This window comes from Pelophylax lessonae, assembly GCF_965119305.1.
Source record: "Pelophylax lessonae genome assembly, chromosome: 9".
NCBI classification, from domain to species: Eukaryota; Metazoa; Chordata; class Amphibia; order Anura; family Ranidae; genus Pelophylax; species Pelophylax lessonae.
The window spans coordinates 7,870,024-7,890,769 of record NC_138776.1 but is presented as its reverse complement, the minus strand read 5'-3'; the positions used below and the strand labels follow the sequence as shown (position 1 = coordinate 7,890,769).

The following is a 20,746-nucleotide window of genomic DNA, read 5'->3' as shown; positions in this document are numbered from 1 at the left end:
ATTTGGGGGTAATCAGAGACACTTTAAATGATGGCAGGTGTGTACTGACTCCTATTTAACATGAGTATGAATGTGATTGCTTATGTCCCCTTTCACACACGGTAGTCAGTCGGCGGCAGACTTGTATAAAGTACTCGAAATTTCTACTTGAGTAAAAGTACAAGTGCTCGATCAAAAAATTACTTGAGTAGAAGTGGAAGTGCTCGCAGAAAAGGTTACTTAAGTAGAAGTACTAAAGTATTCAACATTTTTTTTACTTAAGTATTGCAAGTAGTTTTTTCAAAAAAATTTGCTACTTAAGTACTAAAAGTAAAAAGTACCAGTAGTTTTGAAAAAAAATTTCTACTCAAGTACTGAAAGTAGAAGTACAAGTACTGTGTTATGTAGTTATTAAAGAAAGAAGTCAAAAGTATGAACATCATATTGTTTTTATTATTTCAAATGATTTATTCAAATGATTAACCTGCGTTTGTTAGTAGTTTCTTGATGCACTTTAAGCGCTGTAGCACCATTTATTTGTTTGTTTCATATTTTCTTTTTATTGGAAAGATTTGGTATAGCAGCTTTTATTATACACAGCCTTTATTTTCCTATGCGCTGATTTACAAATGACATTATACACATTTTTTTGAGCTTTATGCAACCTGCCATCTACTGTTCTGGCAGTGGTAATTTTTTTTAAAAGTAACGAGTAACTATGCAGCACAAAAAAAAAATACTTGAGTAGAAGTATCGAAATCATCGAAAAAATGTAGTGAAGTAAAAGTAGAAGTAGGAGAAAAAAATTCTACTCTAGGAAAGTACAGATACCGCATTTCGGTACTTAAGTACAGTACTTAAGTAGTTCTACTTCGTTACTATACATCTCTGGTCGGCGGACTGCATTTTTCTCAGCTGGGGATCGAACCGCCGATCCCCAGCTGAGCAGGTGGATGGCAGCTCTGTCTCTGTGCGGAGACGGAGCCGTCAGGTCCCCGCTGTCCTCTATGGGGGAATCGGATGAGAATGGACCGCCTGTCTGTTCTCATCCGATCCGTGTTTCCATCCGTCCAGATTTGACGGATCGGATGTCAGCGGACATGTCTCCACTGACATCCGATGCCCCATAGAGATGCATGGGGCATCCGTTCAGATCTGTCTGAAAAACTGACAGGTGGATCTGAATGGTCCCCGCAAGTGTGAAAGGGACCTTATTCTGAACTCAGCTATATCTCCAATTCTAAGAGGATGTGCACACTTATGCAATCACATTTTTTTTTTTTTTTTTTACTTCCCTCCAACTAAAAAGATTTTAGTTTGTTTTTCAAACAAACAGTTTGAATAACCATTTATAAGTCACATTAAAAGTGGAAAAAGTTCTGTAATGATTTTATCTTTGTCTCCTTTTACATCACAGAAATCTGACATATGAACAGGGGGTGTGTAGACTTTTTATATTCACTGTAGATGTACAGCTGATGGCCATTGTCTGACAATGCAGAAACTGTACAATCATCCGACACGTCTACTAAACCTCAAGATTTCTATCAGGGCTCACACCCAGATGAGGTCTTCAGTTACCAGAAGGACCAAAATAACTGAAGAATTTGCTGAACTTCCTTATCATCAAAGCAGAAAAAACACACAACTGATCTCTAGATGTACAGAAAAACAGCGCTTGCAATAATGTATATAAAAATAAAATATCAAATGTACATGCAATATTTTTTTTTTTTATTATTTAAAATTTTCAACTTTAACAAAACATGTAACAAGCATCTGCAGATACATGGAGTCAAAATAAACAACAGTACATAGGGGGAACTTGGGGCAGGAAGCCCACCTGCTACGAGCAGGAGGAGGAGAGATAGGGTGAAGGGGGGGTCAGATACCCATGCCCTAGTCCTGGGCATGAGATGGCATAGTGGGGGTTGCACCAGTGGGGGGGGGGGGGGGTCATGTACCTGGAAAGTGAAGGTATCAGGGGGGGGGGGGGGGGGGGGGGAGTCCAGAGTTTTAGACCTATGGTTGAGGAAAATGTTCCATTTGGTGTGAAAGGCGTTGGCCGCAGAAGGGGCCGTAAAGTCTGTGTTGAGGCGGTCGATGGAAAGGAGTGTATGCAATATTAACCATAAAGTGCAAAGGTGCTAAATACAAACCCAAATCCAAAAAAAGTTGGGACGCTGTACAAATTGTGAGTAAAAAAGGAATGGACTATTTTACAAATCTCATAATCTTATATTTTATTCACAATATAATATAGATAATAGGGCTGCACGATATTGGAAAAAAAGTACATTGCGATATTTTTTATTTATTTTCGATATATATTGCGATTTTGAGAGGAAATCATGGAAGTATTGCAGCAGCGCAGCCTTCTTCTGATTATAATTGCAGATTGCACCATACAGCCAGGGCAGGCCAGGGTTAACGTTATTGTAGGGATTGACAGTGACAGTCAGTGTGGATTAGGCACAGTCGGGACTCACAGTGGTGGCAGGAGGTAGAAGAACACAGTCTGACATGACATCCGTCCAGTCCCACGCGTTGGACGGTGTACTGAACTACTCAGTGAACTGACTCGACTGAACTGACTCGACTCTTCACTCTGAACTGTTACAATACAAGCTTGTTTCCAGTTCTTCAGTGTCAGTGTGCTGGGAGCCGCTGATTGGTTACAGGGAGGAGCTGAGCTCCTCACTCTAGGATCATATTACCATCAGCTGGAGAATTAGGCTAGCTGCAGGCAGGCAGACTGAATGTGTGGGACGGATGTCGGGCTGTGTTCTGCTACAACCACTGTGAGTCATCCCGACTTCTCCCTGCCTATGCCTTACATCGTATCTTCGGCGATGTGACTATCGCCCACACCCACACCACGATAGTCGATATCACATCGACTATCGTTCAGCCCTAATAGATAACATATTAACCGGTTGCCGACCGCCGCACGACTATATACTGCGGCGGCCAGCCCCGGCCAGGCAGAGTGACGTAGGGGTACGTCACTCGCCTGTCACTGACTTGTGAGCCAATTGCGGGCGGGCGCGCGCCCGCCCGGGCTCGTTCACTGACAAGTCAGTGCGTGTGACCGGCGGACCCGATCGTCCGGTCACTCACGATCGCTCCGGTGAAGGGAGAAATGCGGAGCGGCTTATGTAAACAAGCCGCCTGCTATTCTCCCTGGTGTAAAAATGAAGATCAGACGGTTCTACTATGTAGGACCGTTGATCTCTGTTTTTACACCAATAGCCATGTCCCTTTACAGTTAGAAACACGCCCCTAGGACACACTTAACTCCTCCCTCTCCAATACTGTTAACCCCTTCCCTGCCAGTGTCATTTTTACAGTAACAGTGCATATGTATAGCACTGATTACTGCAGTAATGTCACTGGTAACCCCAAAAGTGTCAAAAATGTCAGTCAAGGGTCCGATCTGTCCACCGCAATGCCGCAGTACCGCAAAAAAAAAAAAAAACGCAGATCGCCACCATTACGCGTTAAAAAAAAAAAACACCAAAAATGACAAAAATCTTTCCCTTTGTTAGTAAACGCGATAACTTTTGCGCAAACCAATCAAAATACGCTTTTTGCGATTTTTTTTACCAATCATATGTAGCATAAAACAAATTGGCCGAAAATGTTAAAAAATTTTGATTTTTACATTTTTTTGGGGAATTTCATATAATTCCCCAATATTTCAAAAAATATTGTTATTTTTGAAAAATTGACGCTCTTTTTTTGTTTATAGCGCAAAAAATAAAAATCGCACAGGTGATCAAATACCACCAAAAGAAAGCTCTGTTTGTGGGAAAAAAAGGACGTCAAATTTGTTTAGGTACAGCGTCGCACAACCGCGCAATTGTCCGTTAAAGTCATGTAGTAAAAAAAAAAAAAAAAAAAAAAAAAAAAAAAAAAAAAAAAATCGCAAAAAAACCCCTGGTCTTTTAGCAGCCAAATCCTCCAGGGCTTAAGTGGTTAAATATTGAAAGTGAGACTTTTTGAAATGTCAGCCAAATATTGGCTCATTTTGGATTCCATGAGAGCTACACATTCCAAAAAAGTTGGGACAGGTAGCAATAAGAGGCCGGAAAAGTTAAATGTACATATAAGGAACAGCTGGAGGACCAATTTGCAACTTATTAGGTCAATTGGCAACATGATTGGGTATAAAAAGAGCCTCTCAGGGTGGCAGTGTCTCTCAGAAGTCAGGATGGGCAGAGGATCACCAATTCCTCCAATGCTGTGGCGAAAAATAGTGGAGCAATATCAGAAAGGAGTTTCTCAGAGAAAAATTGCAAAGAGTTTGAAGTTCTCATCATCTACAGTGCATAATATCATCCAAAGATTCAGAGAATTTGGAACAATGTCTGTGTGTAAGGGTCAAGGCCGGAAAACCATACTGGATGGCGGTGATCTTCGGGCCCTTAGACGGCACTGCATCACATACAGGAATGGTACTGTAATGGAAATCACAACATGGGCTCAGGAATACTTCCAGAAAACATTGTCGGTGAACACAATCCACCGTGCCATTCACCGTTGCCAGCTAACACTCTATAGGCCAAAAAAGAAGCCATATCTAAACATGATCCAGAAGCGCAGGCATGTTCTCTGGGCCAAGGCTCATTTATAATGGTCTGTGGCAAAGTGGAAAACTGTTCTGTGGTCAGACGAATCAAAATTTGAAGTTCTTTTTGGAAAACTGGGACGCCATGTCATCCGGACTAAAGAGGACAAGGACAACCCAAGTTGTAATCAGCGCTTCAGAAGCCGGCATCTCTGATGGTATGGGGTTGCATGAGTGCGTGTGGCATGGGCAGCTTACACATCTGGAAAGGCCCCACCAATGCTGAAAGGTATATCCAAGTTCTAGAACAACATATGCTCCCATCCAGACGTCGTCTCTTTGAGGGAAGACCTTGCGTTTTCCAACATGACAATGCCAGACCACATACTGCATCAATTACAACATCATGGCTGCGTAGAAGGATCCGGGTGCTGAAATGGCCAGCCTGCAGTCCAGACCTTTCACCCATAGAAAACATTTGGCGCATCATAAAGAGGAAGATGCGACAAAGAAGACCTAAGACAGTTGAGCAACTAGAAGCCTGTATTAGACAAGAATGGGGAACATTCCTATTCCTAAACTTGGGCAACTTCTCCTCAGTCCCCAGACGTTTGCAGACTGTTATAAAAAGAAGGGGGGAGGCCACACAGTGGTAAACATGGCCTTGTCCCAACTTTTCTGAGATGTGTTGATGCCATGAAATTTAAAATCAACTTATTTTTCCCTTACAATGATACATTTTCTCAGTTTAAACATTTAATTTGTCATCTGTGTTGTATTCTGAATAAAATATTGAAATCTACAAGGTGAAGCTCGCATAAATAGTTTATTTATTGAAAGGTAAAATGATGGAAGGAAAGGGTATCATGTAAAAAAGACACAGATCCACATAAAAAGGCGATCACATAATCCTTCGGGGAACGAGGCCGGCGTGCTTTCCATGGACTCCAGGAAACGACGTTGTGTGGTTTGCCGTTTACCGGAACTGCGTTGACGCGTTTCGCCTGCCTGCAAGGGGCGTTTTCAAAGACCTCAGGTCTTTGAAAACGCCCCTTGTAGGCGGGCGAAAACCGTGGACACACGTCCGGTAAACGGGAAAAAACACAGGACGTCACTTCCTGCAGTCCGTGGGATGCACGGATGGGTCCTTTGACCCATCGGCTCTGGTGAGTGGATTCCCTTAGGGCAGTGGTCCTCAGGGCCCACTATCAGGCCAGATTTTAGGTATTACCTTGGGGAGATGCAGACTAGAGTACTGCAATCACTGAGCAGAAAATGATATCACCTGGGATGTATTTCAGTTATCTTGAAAATCTGGCTTGTTAGTGGGCTCTGTAGGCCAGGGTTGAGGACCACTGCCTTAGGGGATTCCAGGCACTTTGCACCGTGTGGAGCACCTATAGCACTTTTGGCAACAGCACCTTTCTGAGCACTTCTGCACCCGATATTGGACTTAAAGCGGAGTTTCGGCCTCAAATACCTTTTTTTAACTAAAAATACCCCTATAATACTAATCCATCACCCTTTGCAGAACCGCTATTCTCATAGTTACAAGGTGTACAGGATTGGATTTTAGTCTTACTTTTAAAAACACTGTCTGGGCGCAGCCATCTTGGATGTGGGCATCTGAAGCCGCAGTGTAATCTGCTGTGTCCTTCTTCCTGATTCCAGGGAGTGTTCTGGGAGTTCTTCCTGATTCCAGGGAGTGTTCCGGGAGTTCTTCCTGATTCCAGGGAGTGTTCCGGGAGTTCTTCCTGATTCCAGGGAGTGTTCCGGGAGTTCTTCCTGATTCCAGGGAGTGTTCCGGGAGTTCTTCCTGATTCCAGGGAGTGTTCCGGGAGTTCTTCCTGATTCCAGGGAGTGTTCAGGGAGTTCTTCCTGATTCCAGGGGGTGTTCCGGGAGTTCTTCCTGATTCCAGGGAGTGTTCCGGGAGTTCTTCCTGATTCCAGGGAGTGTTCCGGGAGTTCTTCCTGATTCCAGGGAGTGTTCTGGGAGTTCTTCCTGATTCCAGGGAGTGTTCCGGGAGTTCTCCCTGATTCCAGGGAGTGTTCCGGGAGTTCTTCCTGATTCCAGGGAGTGTTCTGGGAGTTCTTCCTGATTCCAGGGAGTGTTCTGGGAGTTCTTCCTGATTCCAGGGAGTGTTCTGGGAGTTCTTCCTGATTCCAAGGAGTGTTCTGGGAGTTCTTCCTGATTCCAGGGAGTGTTCTGGGAGTTCTTCCTGATTCCAAGGAGTGTTCTGGGAGTTCTTCCTGATTCCAGGGAGTGTTCTGGGAGTTCTTCCTGATTCCAGGGAGTGTTCTGGGAGTTCTTCCTGATTCCAGGGAGTGTTCTGGGAGTTCTTCCTGATTCCAGGGAGTGTTCTGGGAGTTCTTCCTGATTCCAGGGAGTGTTCTGGGAGTTCTTCCTGATTCCAGGGAATGTTCTGGGAGTTCTTCCTGATTCCATGGAGTGTTCCGGGAGTTCTTCCTGATTCCAGGGAATGTTCTGGGAGTTCTTCCTGATTCCAGGGAGTGTTCTGGGAGTTCTTCCTGATTCCAGGGAGTGTTCCGGGAGTTCTTCCTGATTCCAGCCTCCTGGGAGTGGTGACAAACAGCTCCCAGGATGCAATGCAAAAGGCGGAAGTGATGTCGGTGGGGGGGAGAAGGAGGAAGTACAATCAAAAATTCCCTGAAAATAAGGTAAGGGACCCCCGAAAAAAAATGCCCAATTGTTGATCAGCATAGCGAGCGCTCCAGGAATCACTAAAGTTGCAAAATAGGCCGGAACTCCACTTTAATACATTTATTTATCATTTTGGCAATTTATTGAATTGTCACATTGTGGACATTTGTTTTTGTTATAATTTTGCACCTTATATTGGAGCACTCGGCTCTTATTGATAACTATTGCATTGTCTTTATAAATGAATACGATTTGGATGTAGCACGATTGCACTCATAGTATCAACGATTCTAGTTTATATGTAGCACCGGTGCACTTTAGGCTACATTCACACCTGAGCGTAGCGTTTTCGCGCGTTTTTTTTACCGCGATTTACAGGCGTTTTTTGTGCAGGCGTTTTTTGATTGAATACATACCAATGGAAAACGCCTGTAATCTGCCCAAAAAGAAGCTCATGTACTTTTTTGAGCGTTGGGCGTTTTGCTTACAGCGTCAAAAGGCTTTCTTTTATTTTCATCCGGTGATCCAGTCAGAAAGTCTGTCGTTTTTAACACCTTCCTCTCCAGGCCTATAGCAGATTGATTGCCAGGCAGTGGCTTTACCATTCTGAGTGGACAATTATATGACATCCTTCAGAACGGGGCAAGCAGCCCAGGAATAGGTGGGGCGCCTTGTCCCTGGGACACAGCGCAATACCAATCACAGGAAAGAGCCAATGAGCTGCTGTGGAAATTGTATTAATGTTTGTATGGACATTTTCCAGGAAGTGTTTTATTTAACCACTTACCGACCGCCCGCCGCAGTAATACTGCAGCAGGGAGGCCCTCCGGCGCGAAACTATGTAGGTATACGTCGGACGCGCGCCTGCTGCTAGGGGGTGAGCGCGCACTGCCGGTACGCTCGCGCTCCCGCCGCCATTTGTCAGCGGAAACTCCGATGCACGGGGCAAGCGGCTCTGATTGCCACCCAACACCCGCGATCGCTCCCCGCTGAGAAAGAAGGACGGTCGGATGTTGTAAACACAGCTGACCGTTCTTCTCTCTGGAATGATCACAGAGCTCCTATGATCCTTCTATATAGGAACACATGTCTCTATGGTCATTTCACAAGTCCCTCCCCCATACAGTTAGAATCACTCCCCTAGGCTCACATTTAACCCCTTGATCACCCACAGTGTTAACCCCTTCCCTGCCAGTGTCATTATTACAGTAACAGTGCATATTTATAGCACTGATTACTGTAGTAATGTCACGCCTCCTCTCAGTGAGCTGTACTCGGATGTATTGGATTGAGTCCGTGCTCCGCCCCGCCTCCGCCCCGCCTCCTCTCAGTGAGCTGTACTCTGATGTATTGGATTGAGTCCGTGCTCCGCCCCGCCTCCGCCCCGCCTCCTCTCAGTGAGCTGTACTCGGATGTATTGGATTGAGTCCGTGCTCCGCCCCGCCTCCGCCCCGCCTCCTCTCAGTGAGCTGTACTCGGATGTATTGGATTGAGTCCGTGCTCCGCCCCGCCTCCTCTCAGTGAGCTGTACTCGGATGTATTGGATTGAGTCCGTGCTCCGCCCCCCCTCTGCCCCGCCTCCTCTTAGTGAGCTGTACTCGGATGTATTGGATTGAGTCCGTGCTCCGCCCCGCCTCCTCTCAGTGAGCTGTACTCGGATGTATTGGATTGAGTCCGTGCTCCGCCCCCCCTCCTCTCAGTGAGCTGTACTCGGATGTATTGGATTGAGTCCGTGCTCCGCCCCGCCTCCTCTCAGTGAACTGTACTCGGATGTATTGGATTGAGTCCGTGCTCCGCCCCGCCTCCTCTCAGTGAGCTGTACTCGGATGTATTGGATTGAGTCCGTGCTCCGCCCCGCCTCCTCTCAGTGAGCTGTACTCGGATGTATTGGATTGAGTCCGTGCTCCGCCCCCCCTCCTCTCAGTGAGCTGTACTCGGATGTATTGGATTGAGTCCGTGCTCCGCCCCGCCTCCTCTCAGTGAGCTGTACTCGGATGTATTGGATTGAGTCCGTGCTCCGCCCCCCCTCCTCTCAGTGAGCTGTACTCGGATGTATTGGATTGAGTCCATGCTCCGCCCCGCCTCCTCTCAGTGAACTGTACTCGGATGTATTGGATTGAGTCCGTGCTCCGCCCCCCCCCTCCGCCCCGCCTCCTCTCAGTGAGCTGTACTCGGATGTATTGGATTGAGTCCGTGCTCCGCCCCGCCTCCGCCCCGCCTCCTCTCAGTGAGCTGTACTCGGATGTATTGGATTGAGTCCGTGCTCCGCCCCCCCTCCTCTCAGTGAGCTGTACTCGGATGTAATGGATTGAGTCTGTGCTCCGCCCCGCCTCCTCTCAGTGAGCGAGGACTGAAAGCATTATATCCCGTAGAGCTCACTGAGAGGAGGCGGGGCGGAGCACAGACTCAATCCATTACATCCGAGTACAGCTCACTGAGAGGAGGCGGGGCGGAGCACGGACTCAATCCAATACATCCGAGTACAGCTCACTGAGAGGAGGCGGGGCGGAGGCGGGGCGGAGCACGGACTCAATCCAATACATCCGAGTACAGCTCACTGAGAGGAGGCGGGGCGGAGGCGGGGCGGAGCACGGACTCAATCCATTACATCCGAGTACAGCTCAGGACACCTGTGTAATAATGCGAGATTTCATCCCATGAGATACATCCCAGCAGCCCTTGCAAATCGCCGAAAGACGTAATCGCCGATCAGCGGCCGGACCCGGAAGTGAGGAGAGGCTGAATAGAAGAAAAAAAGGTATTTCCTAGCAAAAAAAAAAAAAAGTTTCCATTGGTAAAAGTAGTTTTAAAGGGGATTACATAGATCTAAAGTTACTAAAATGGGTGGAACTCCACTTTAAAGGTCATGGAGTGGCCTAGGCAGTCTCCAGATATAAATCCTATAGAAAATGTATTGAGGGAGCTGAAACTTCGAGTTGCCAAGAAATCTTAAGGATTTATAGAAGATCTGTGAAGAAGAGTGGACAAAATCCCTCCTGAGATGTCTGCAAACCTCCAACTACAAGAAACGTCTGACCTCTGATTGCCAACAGGGGTTTCTCCACCAACTACTAAGGGGATCAAATACTTATTTTACTCACTGAACTGCAACTCCATTTATAACATTTGTATCATGTGTTTTTTCTGGATTTTGGTTGATATTCTGTCTCTATCATATAAAATACACAGATGATAAAAATGATAGACCCGCCATTTCTTTGTAAGTGGGCAAACTTACAGAATCTGCAGGGGTCAAATCATTTCCCCCTCTGTATATGAAATGTACACTCTGATGAACGGATACACTGAGGATTATGTGAAACAGTTTCGATGTACAGATAATATTAATCTTGTTTTGCTCTCCTGTTCCTTTTCTAAGAAAAGTAAATTTCACACTTCAGATTAGGCAAGATAATAATTCACACCCACACACTGGGAGGTCCCACACCCTCTATACACAAAACAACACTCTCTATACACAAACACGCTCTATACACAAAACACGCTCTATACACAAAACACGCTCTATACACAAAACACGCTCTATACACAAAACACGCTCTATACACAAAACACGCTCTATACACAAAACACGCTCTATACACAAACACTCTCTATACACAAAACACGCTCTATACACAAACACGCTCTATACACAAACACGCTCTATACACAAAACACGCTCTATACACAAAACACGCTCTATACAAAAACACGCTCTATACACAAAACACGCTCTATACACAAAACACGCTCTATACACAAAACAACACTCTCTATACACAAAACAACACTCTCTATACACAAACACACTCTATACACAAAACACGCTCTATACACAAAACACGCTCTATACACAAAACACGCTCTATACACAAAACACTCTCTATACACAAACCACGCTCTATACACAAAACACTCTCTATACACAAACACTCTCTATACACAAACACACTCTATACACAAAACACGCTCTATACACAAACACTCTCTATACACAAACACGCTCTATACACAAAACACGCTCTATACACAAAACACGCTCTATACACAAAACACTCTCTATACACAAACACTCTCTATACACAAACACTCTCTATACACAAACACACTCTATACACAAAACACGCTCTATACACAAACACTCTCTATACACAAAACACGCTCTATACACAAACACCCTCTATACACAAACACTCTCTATACACAAACACTCTCTATACACAAACACTCTCTATACACAAAACACGCTCTATACACAAAACACGCTCTATACACAAAACACACTCTATACACAAAACACGCTCTATACACAAACACGCTCTATACACAAACACGCTCTATACACAAAACACGCTCTATACACAAAACACGCTCTATACACAAACACGCTCTATACACAAACACGCTCTATACACAAAACACGCTCTATACACAAAACACGCTCTATACACAAACACTCTCTATACACAAACACTCTCTATACACAAAACACGCTCTATACACAAACACGCTCTATACACAAAACACGCTCTATACACAAAACACGCTCTATACACAAACCACGCTCTATACACAAACACGCTCTATACACAAAACACGCTCTATACACAAAACACGCTCTATACACAAAACACGCTCTATACACAAAACACGCTCTATACACAAAACACGCTCTATACACAAAACACACTCTATACACAAACACACTCTATACACAAAACACGCTCTATACACAAACACTCTCTATACACAAACACGCTCTATACACAAAACACGCTCTATACACAAAACACTCTCTATACACAAAACACGCTCTATACACAAAACACTCTCTATACACAAACACTCTCTATACACAAACACTCTCTATACACAAACACACTCTATACACAAAACACGCTCTATACACAAACACTCTCTATACACAAAACACTCTCTATACACAAAACACGCTCTATACACAAACACCCTCTATACACAAACACTCTCTATACACAAACACTCTCTATACACAAAACACTCTCTATACACAAACACGCTCTATACACAAACACGCTCTATACACAAAACACGCTCTATACACAAAACACGCTCTATACACAAACACGCTCTATACACAAACACGCTCTATACACAAAACACGCTCTATACACAAAACACGCTCTATACACAAACACGCTCTATACACAAACACGCTCTATACACAAAACACGCTCTATACACAAACACTCTCTATACACAAACACTCTCTATACACAAAACACGCTCTATACACAAACACGCTCTATACACAAAACACGCTCTATACACAAAACACGCTCTATACACAAACCACGCTCTATACACAAACACGCTCTATACACAAAACACGCTCTATACACAAAACACGCTCTATACACAAAACACGCTCTATACACAAAACACACTCTATACACAAACACACTCTATACACAAAACACGCTCTATACACAAACACTCTCTATACACAAACACGCTCTATACACAAAACACGCTCTATACACAAAACACTCTCTATACACAAAACACGCTCTATACACAAAACACTCTCTATACACAAACACTCTCTATACACAAACACTCTCTATACACAAACACGCTCTATACACAAAACAACACTCTCTATACACAAACACACTCTATACACAAAACAACACTCTCTATACACAAACACACTCTATACACAAAACACCCTCTATACACAAAACAACACTCTCTATACACAAACACACTCTATACACAAAACACGCTCTATACACAAACACGCTCTATACACAAAACACGCTCTATACACAAAACACTCTCTATACACAAAACACGCTCTATACACAAAACACTCTCTATACACAAACACTCTCTATACACAAACACTCTCTATACACAAACACACTCTATACACAAAACACGCTCTATACACAAACACTCTCTATACACAAACACGCTCTATACACAAAACACGCTCTATACACAAAACACTCTCTATACACAAACACTCTCTATACACAAACACTCTCTATACACAAACACACTCTATACACAAAACACGCTCTATACACAAACACTCTCTATACACAAAACACTCTCTATACACAAAACACTCTCTATACACAAACACCCTCTATACACAAACACTCTCTATACACAAAACACGCTCTATACACAAACACTCTCTATACACAAACACTCTCTATACACAAAACACGCTCTATACACAAAACACGCTCTATACACAAAACACACTCTATACACAAAACACGCTCTATACACAAACACGCTCTATACACAAACACGCTCTATACACAAAACACGCTCTATACACAAAACACGCTCTATACACAAACACGCTCTATACACAAACACGCTCTATACACAAAACACGCTCTATACACAAAACACGCTCTATACACAAACACTCTCTATACACAAAACACGCTCTATACACAAAACACGCTCTATACACAAAACACGCTCTATACACAAAACACACTCTATACACAAAACACGCTCTATACACAAACACGCTCTATACACAAACACGCTCTATACACAAAACACGCTCTATACACAAAACACGCTCTATACACAAACACGCTCTATACACAAACACGCTCTATACACAAAACACGCTCTATACACAAAACACGCTCTATACACAAACACTCTCTATACACAAACACTCTCTATACACAAAACACGCTCTATACACAAACACGCTCTATACACAAAACACGCTCTATACACAAAACACGCTCTATACACAAACCACGCTCTATACACAAACACGCTCTATACACAAAACACGCTCTATACACAAACACTCTCTATACACAAAACACGCTCTATACACAAACACGCTCTATACACAAAACACGCTCTATACACAAAACACGCTCTATACACAAACACGCTCTATACACAAAACACGCTCTATACACAAAACACGCTCTATACACAAAACACGCTCTCACAAAAGTCACCTTTGCCTGCAGGTTCTCCACCAGCACCGCCTGCCTCTTCTGGGCTTCCAGAGAGTTCTGCAGCTCCCTCTGCACAGCCAGCCAATCAAGACCAAGCTCCACCCCCTGATGGACCTCCCAAAACACGCTGGGGGAGCCGCCACACTCAAGCTGGGGGAGATCCGCCACGCTCAAGCTGGGGGAGATCCGCCACGCTCAAGCTGGGGGAGATCCGCCACGCTCAAGCTGGGGGAGATCCGCCACGCTCAAGCTGGGGGAGATCCGCCACGCTCAAGCTGGGGGAGATCCGCCACGCTCAAGCTGGGGGAGATCCGCCACGCTCAAGCTGGGGGAGATCCGCCACGCTCAAGCTGGGGGAGATCCGCCACACTCAAGCTGGGGGAGATCCGCCACACTCAAGCTGGGGGAGATCCGCCACACTCAAGCTGGGGGAGATCCGCCACACTCAAGCTGGGGGAGATCCGCCACACTCAAGCTGGGGGAGATCCGCCACACTCAAGCTGGGGGAGATCCGCCACACTCAAGCTGGGGGAGATCCGCCACACTCAAGCTGGGGGAGATCCGCCACACTCAAGCTGGGGGAGATCCGCCACACTCAAGCTGGGGGAGATCCGCCATACTCAAGCTGGGGGAGATCCGCCACACTCAAGCTGGGGGAGATCCGCCACGCTCAAGCTGGGGGAGATCCGCCACGCTCAAGCTGGGGGAGATCCGCCACGCTCAAGCTGGGGGAGCCGCCAAGCTCAAGCTGGGGGAGATCCGCCACGCTCAAGCTGGGGGGGAGCCGCCATACTCAAGCTGGGGGACCCGCCATACTCAAGCTGGGGGACCCGCCATACTCAAGCTGGGGGACCCGCCATACTCAAGCTGGGGGACCCGCCATACTCAAGCTGGGGGACCCGCCATACTCAAGCTGGGGGAGATCCGCCACGCTCAAGCTGGGGGGGAGCCGATATACTCAAGCAGGGGGAGCCGCCACGCTCAAGCTGGGGGAGCCGCCATGCTCAAGCTGGGAGTGCCGCCATACTCAAGCTGGGGGAGATCCGCCATACTCAAGCTGGGGGAGATCCGCCACACTCAAGCTGGGGGAGCCGCCACACTCAAGCTGGGGGAGATCCGCCATACTCAAGCTGGGGGAGATCCGCCATACTCAAGCTGGGGGAGATCCGCCATACTCAAGCTGGGGGAGATCCGCCATACTCAAGCTGGGGGAGATCCGCCATACTCAAGCTGGGGGAGATCCGCCATACTCAAGCTGGGGGAGATCCGCCATACTCAAGCTGGGGGAGATCCGCCATACTCAAGCTGGGGGAGATCCGCCATACTCAAGCTGGGGGAGATCCGCCATACTCAAGCTGGGGGAGATCCGCCATACTCAAGCTGGGGGAGATCCGCCATACTCAAGCTGGGGGAGATCCGCCACACTCAAGCTGGGGGAGATCCGCCACACTCAAGCTGGGGGAGATCCGCCACACTCAAGCTGGGGGAGATCCGCCACACTCAAGCTGGGGGAGATCCGCCACACTCAAGCTGGGGGAGATCCGCCACACTCAAGCTGGGGGGGAGCCGTCATACTCAAGCTGGGGGAGCCGCCATACTCAAGCTGGGGGAGATCCGCCATACTCAAGCTGGGGGAGCCGCCACACTCAAGCTGGGGGAGCCGCCACGCTCAAGCTGGGGGAGCCGCCACGCTCAAGCTGGGGGAGATCCGCCACGCTCAAGCTGGGGGAGATCCGCCATACTCAAGCTGGGGGGGAGCCGTCATACTCAAGCTGGGGGAGCCGCCATACTCAAGCTGGGGGAGATCCGCCATACTCAAGCTGGGGGAGATCCGCCATACTCAAGCTGGGGGAGATCCGCCATACTCAAGCTGGGGGAGCCGCCATATTTGGAGGTCAGGCGTTCACCTGCTGGGAGCCCCTGCACCCTAGCACACACATACTGGACCCTCCGGCATACGCACTCTCACAAAAGTTACCTTTGCCTGCAGGTTCTCCACCAGCACCGCCTGCCTCTTCTGGGCTTCCAGAGAGTTCTGAAGCTCCCTCTGCACAGCCAGCCAATCAAGATCAAGCTCCACCCCCTGATGGACCTCCCAAAACACGATGGGAGATCCGCCACACTCAAGCTGGGGGAGATCCGCCACACTCAAGCTGGGGGAGATCCGCCACACTCAAGCTGGGGGAGATCCGCCACACTCAAGCTGGGGGAGATCCGCCACACTCAAGCTGGGGGAGATCCGCCACACTCAAGCTGGGGGAGATCCGCCACACTCAAGCTGGGGGAGATCCGCCACACTCAAGCTGGGGGAGATCCGCCATACTCAAGCTGGGGGAGATCCGCCATACTCAAGCTGGGGGAGTGCCGCCACACTCAAGCTGGGGGAGATCCGCCATACTCAAGCTGGGGGAGATCCGCCATACTCAAGCTGGGGGAGATCCGCCATACTCAAGCTGGGGGAGATCCGCCATACTCAAGCTGGGGGAGATCCGCCATACTCAAGCTGGGGGAGATCCGCCATACTCAAGCTGGGGGAGATCCGCCATACTCAAGCTGGGGGAGATCCGCCATACTCAAGCTGGGGGAGATCCGCCATACTCAAGCTGGGGGAGATCCGCCATACTCAAGCTGGGGGAGATCCGCCATACTCAAGCTGGGGGAGATCCGCCATACTCAAGCTGGGGGAGATCCGCCACACTCAAGCTGGGGGAGATCCGCCACACTCAAGCTGGGGGAGATCCGCCACACTCAAGCTGGGGGAGCCGCCATACTCAAGCTGGGGGAGATCCGCCATACTCAAGCTGGGGGAGATCCGCCATACTCAAGCTGGGGGAGATCCGCCATACTCAAGCTGGGGGAGATCCGCCATACTCAAGCTGGGGGAGCCGCCATACTCAAGCTGGGGGAGATCCGCCATACTCAAGCTGGGGGAGATCCGCCATACTCAAGCTGGGGGAGATCCGCCACACTCAAGCTGGGGGAGATCCGCCACACTCAAGCTGGGGGGGAGCCGCCACACTCAAGCTGGGGGAGCCGCCACACTCAAGCTGGGGGAGCCGCCACACTCAAGCTGGGGGACATCCGCCATACTCAAGCTGGGGGACATCCGCCATACTCAAGCTGGGGGACATCCGCCATACTCAAGCTGGGGGACATCCGCCATACTCAAGCTGGGGGACATCCGCCATACTCAAGCTGGGGGACATCCGCCATACTCAAGCTGGGGGAGATCCGCCATACTCAAGCTGGGGGAGATCCGCCATACTCAAGCTGGGGGGGAGCCGCCATACTCAAGCTGGGGGGGAGCCGCCATACTCAAGCTGGGGGAGATCCGCCATACTCAAGCTGGGGGAGATCCGCCATACTCAAGCTGGGGGAGATCCGCCACACTCAAGCTGGGGGAGATCCGCCACACTCAAGCTGGGGGAGCCGCCATACTCAAGCTGGGGGAGATCCGCCATACTCAAGCTGGGGGAGATCCGCCATACTCAAGCTGGGGGAGATCCGCCATACTCAAGCTGGGGGAGATCCGCCATACTCAAGCTGGGGGAGCCGCCATACTCAAGCTGGGGGAGATCCGCCATACTCAAGCTGGGGGAGATCCGCCATACTCAAGCTGGGGGAGATCCGCCACACTCAAGCTGGGGGAGATCCGCCATACTCAAGCTGGGGGGGAGCCGCCACACTCAAGCTGGGGGAGCCGCCACACTCAAGCTGGGGGAGCCGCCACACTCAAGCTGGGGGACATCCGCCATACTCAAGCTGGGGGACATCCGCCATACTCAAGCTGGGGGACATCCGCCATACTCAAGCTGGGGGACATCCGCCATACTCAAGCTGGGGGACATCCGCCATACTCAAGCTGGGGGAGATCCGCCATACTCAAGCTGGGGGGGAGCCGCCATACTCAAGCTGGGGGGGAGCCGCCATACTCAAGCTGGGGGAGATCCGCCATACTCAAGCTGGGGGAGATCCGCCATACTCAAGCTGGGGGAGATCCGCCATACTCAAGCTGGGGGAGATCCGCCATACTCAAGCTGGGGGAGATCCGCCATACTCAAGCTGGGGGAGATCCGCCATACTCAAGCTGGGGGGGATCCGCCATACTCAAGCTGGGGGGGAGCCGCCATACTCAAGCTGGGGGGGAGCCGCCATACTCAAGCTGGGGGGGAGCCGCCATACTCAAGCTGGGGGGGAGCCGCCATACTCAAGCTGGGGGAGATCCGCCATACTCAAGCTGGGGGAGATCCGCCATACTCAAGCTGGGGGAGCCGCCATACTCAAGCTGGGGGGGAGCCGCCATACTCAAGCTGGGGGAGCCGCCATATTTGGAGGTCAGGCGTTCACCTGCTGGGAGCCCCTGCACCCTAGCACACACATACTGGACCCTCCGGCATACGCACTCTCACAAAAGTCACCTTTGCCTGCAGCTTCTCCACCAGCACTGCCTGCCTCTTCTGGGCTTCCAGAGAGTTCTGCAGCTCCCTCTGCAGAGCCAACCAATCCCGTCCAAGCTCCACCCCCTGTGTCATTGTCATGTCCATGTTGGTTCCATCCGCCTGTACCTAAGAGGAGACATGAAAGCAAAATAAATGATAAACCATGACGTGCATTACCTAAAAATCTATTAGTGTGTCACCACTTCCACTGATAAAAACCAACAACAAGGGGATAACTCCGCCTCCTTTTACAGGGTGACATGCAAATTATCCTATCACACCCTGCGACCTTCTGTACATCTAGAACTGACGGGTATATCCATGAATATGGAGCCTTCTTTACATATATGAGGCCCTCTTTACATATATGAGGCCCTCTTTACATATATGAGGCCCTCTTTACATGGGAAAATTAAATACAATAAACCAATAGACAAGGACGGCTCATTACACCATAGGGGACACGCACAGCCATGTGAAAATGAAGCAACTTGTATGCAAGGCAGAAGCTGGCAGCAAAATCCTGCATGAGAAGTGCGTCATTCAGCCGTGTTTACATGCATACAAGGGCAGTGTAATGCAGGATATTGTTAGTAAGGATGCCGGCAACTACTGCCACCTAGTATGTCCTCTGCTAGGATGCCTATTGCAGTCCAGCACTCTCCATAGCTAGGATGAGTGCATCCTCCGTTGCTAGAATGCAGCCGGCTTTTGTCACCTGGCACCCTCCGTTGCTAGGATGCAGCTGGCTATTATCACCAGGCACCCTCCGTTGCTAGGATGCAGCTGGCTATTATCACCTGGCACCCTCCGTTGCTAGGATGCAGCCGGCTTTTGTCACCTGGCATCCTCCGCTGTGGGCACGCAGCTGGTTATTGTCCCTTGGCATCCTCTGCTGCTAGAACTCAGCTAGTTATTGTCACAAAGCATCCTCTGTTGCTAGGACGCTCGAAAGCCAAAAATGATCACCTGGCATCCTCCGTTGATAGGATGCAGCTGGCATCCTCTGTTGGTAGGACGCAGCTGGCTATTATCACCTGGCATCCTCTGTTGCCAAGACGCAGCCGGCTATTGTCACCTGGCATCCTCTGTTCCTAGGACACAGCCGGCTATTGTCACACAACATTGTCTGTTGCTAGGACGCAGCCGGCTACTGACACCTGGCATCCTTCCTTGCTAGGACTCAGCCAGCTATTGTCACCAGTCCTCCACTGTTGCTAGGATGGAGCCGGCTATTGTCACAAAGCATCGTCCATTGCTAGGTCGCAGATGGCTATTGCCATCTGGCATCCTCTGTTGCTAGTATGCAGCCAGCTATTGTCACCTGGCATCCTTCATGGCTAGGATGGAGCCGGCTATTGTCACACAGCATCCTCTGTTGCTAGGATGCAGCTGGCTTTTGTCACCTGGCACCCTCCGTTGCTAGGACGCAGCTGCTTATTGTCACCTGGCATCCTCCGTTGCTAGGATGCAGCTGCCTATTGTCACCTGGCATCCTTTGTTGCTAGGATGCAGCTGGCTATTGTCACACAGCATCGTCCGTTGCTAGGATGCAGATGGCTATTGTCACACAGCATCGTCCGTTGCTAGGATGCAGATGGCTATTGCCATCTGGCATCCTCTGCTGCTAGGATGCAGCCAGCTATTGTCACCTGGCATCCTTCATTGCTAGGATGCAGCTGGCTATTGTCACACAGCATCCTCTGTTGCAAGGACGCAGCTGCCTATTGTCACCTGGCATCCTCCGTTGCTAGGATGCAGCTGGCTATTGTTACCTGGCATCCTCTGTTGCTAGGATGCAGCTGGCTATTGCTACCTGGCATCCTTCGTTGCTAGGATGCAGCCGGCTATTGTCACACAGCATTGTCTGTTGCTAGAAGGCAGCCAGCTATTGTCACCTGGCATCCTCCATTGATAGGACACAGATGGCTATTGTCACCTGGCATCCTCCGTTGCTAGGACGCAGCTGGCTATTTTCACCTGGCACCCTCCGTTGCTAGGATGCAGCCGGCTATTGTCACACAGCATTGTCTGTTGCTAGGACGCAGCCAGCTATTGTCACCTGGCCTCCTCTGTTGCTAGGATGGAGCCGGCTATT

General features: G+C 48.8%; 1 protein-coding gene across 1 annotated transcript in view; it reads right to left on the bottom strand.

Moving 5' to 3' along the window:
- Positions 1 to 20,746, bottom strand: part of LOC309564159 (uncharacterized protein) — a 162,261-nt gene that overhangs the window by 136,451 nt on the left and 5,064 nt on the right. Inside the window, exon 2 of the mRNA XM_082268787.1 lies at positions 18,628 to 18,774. Coding sequence (XP_082124913.1) covers positions 18,628 to 18,753 — 126 coding nt within the window. The 5' untranslated portion in view covers positions 18,754 to 18,774. The remainder of the gene's footprint in view (positions 1 to 18,627; positions 18,775 to 20,746) is intronic.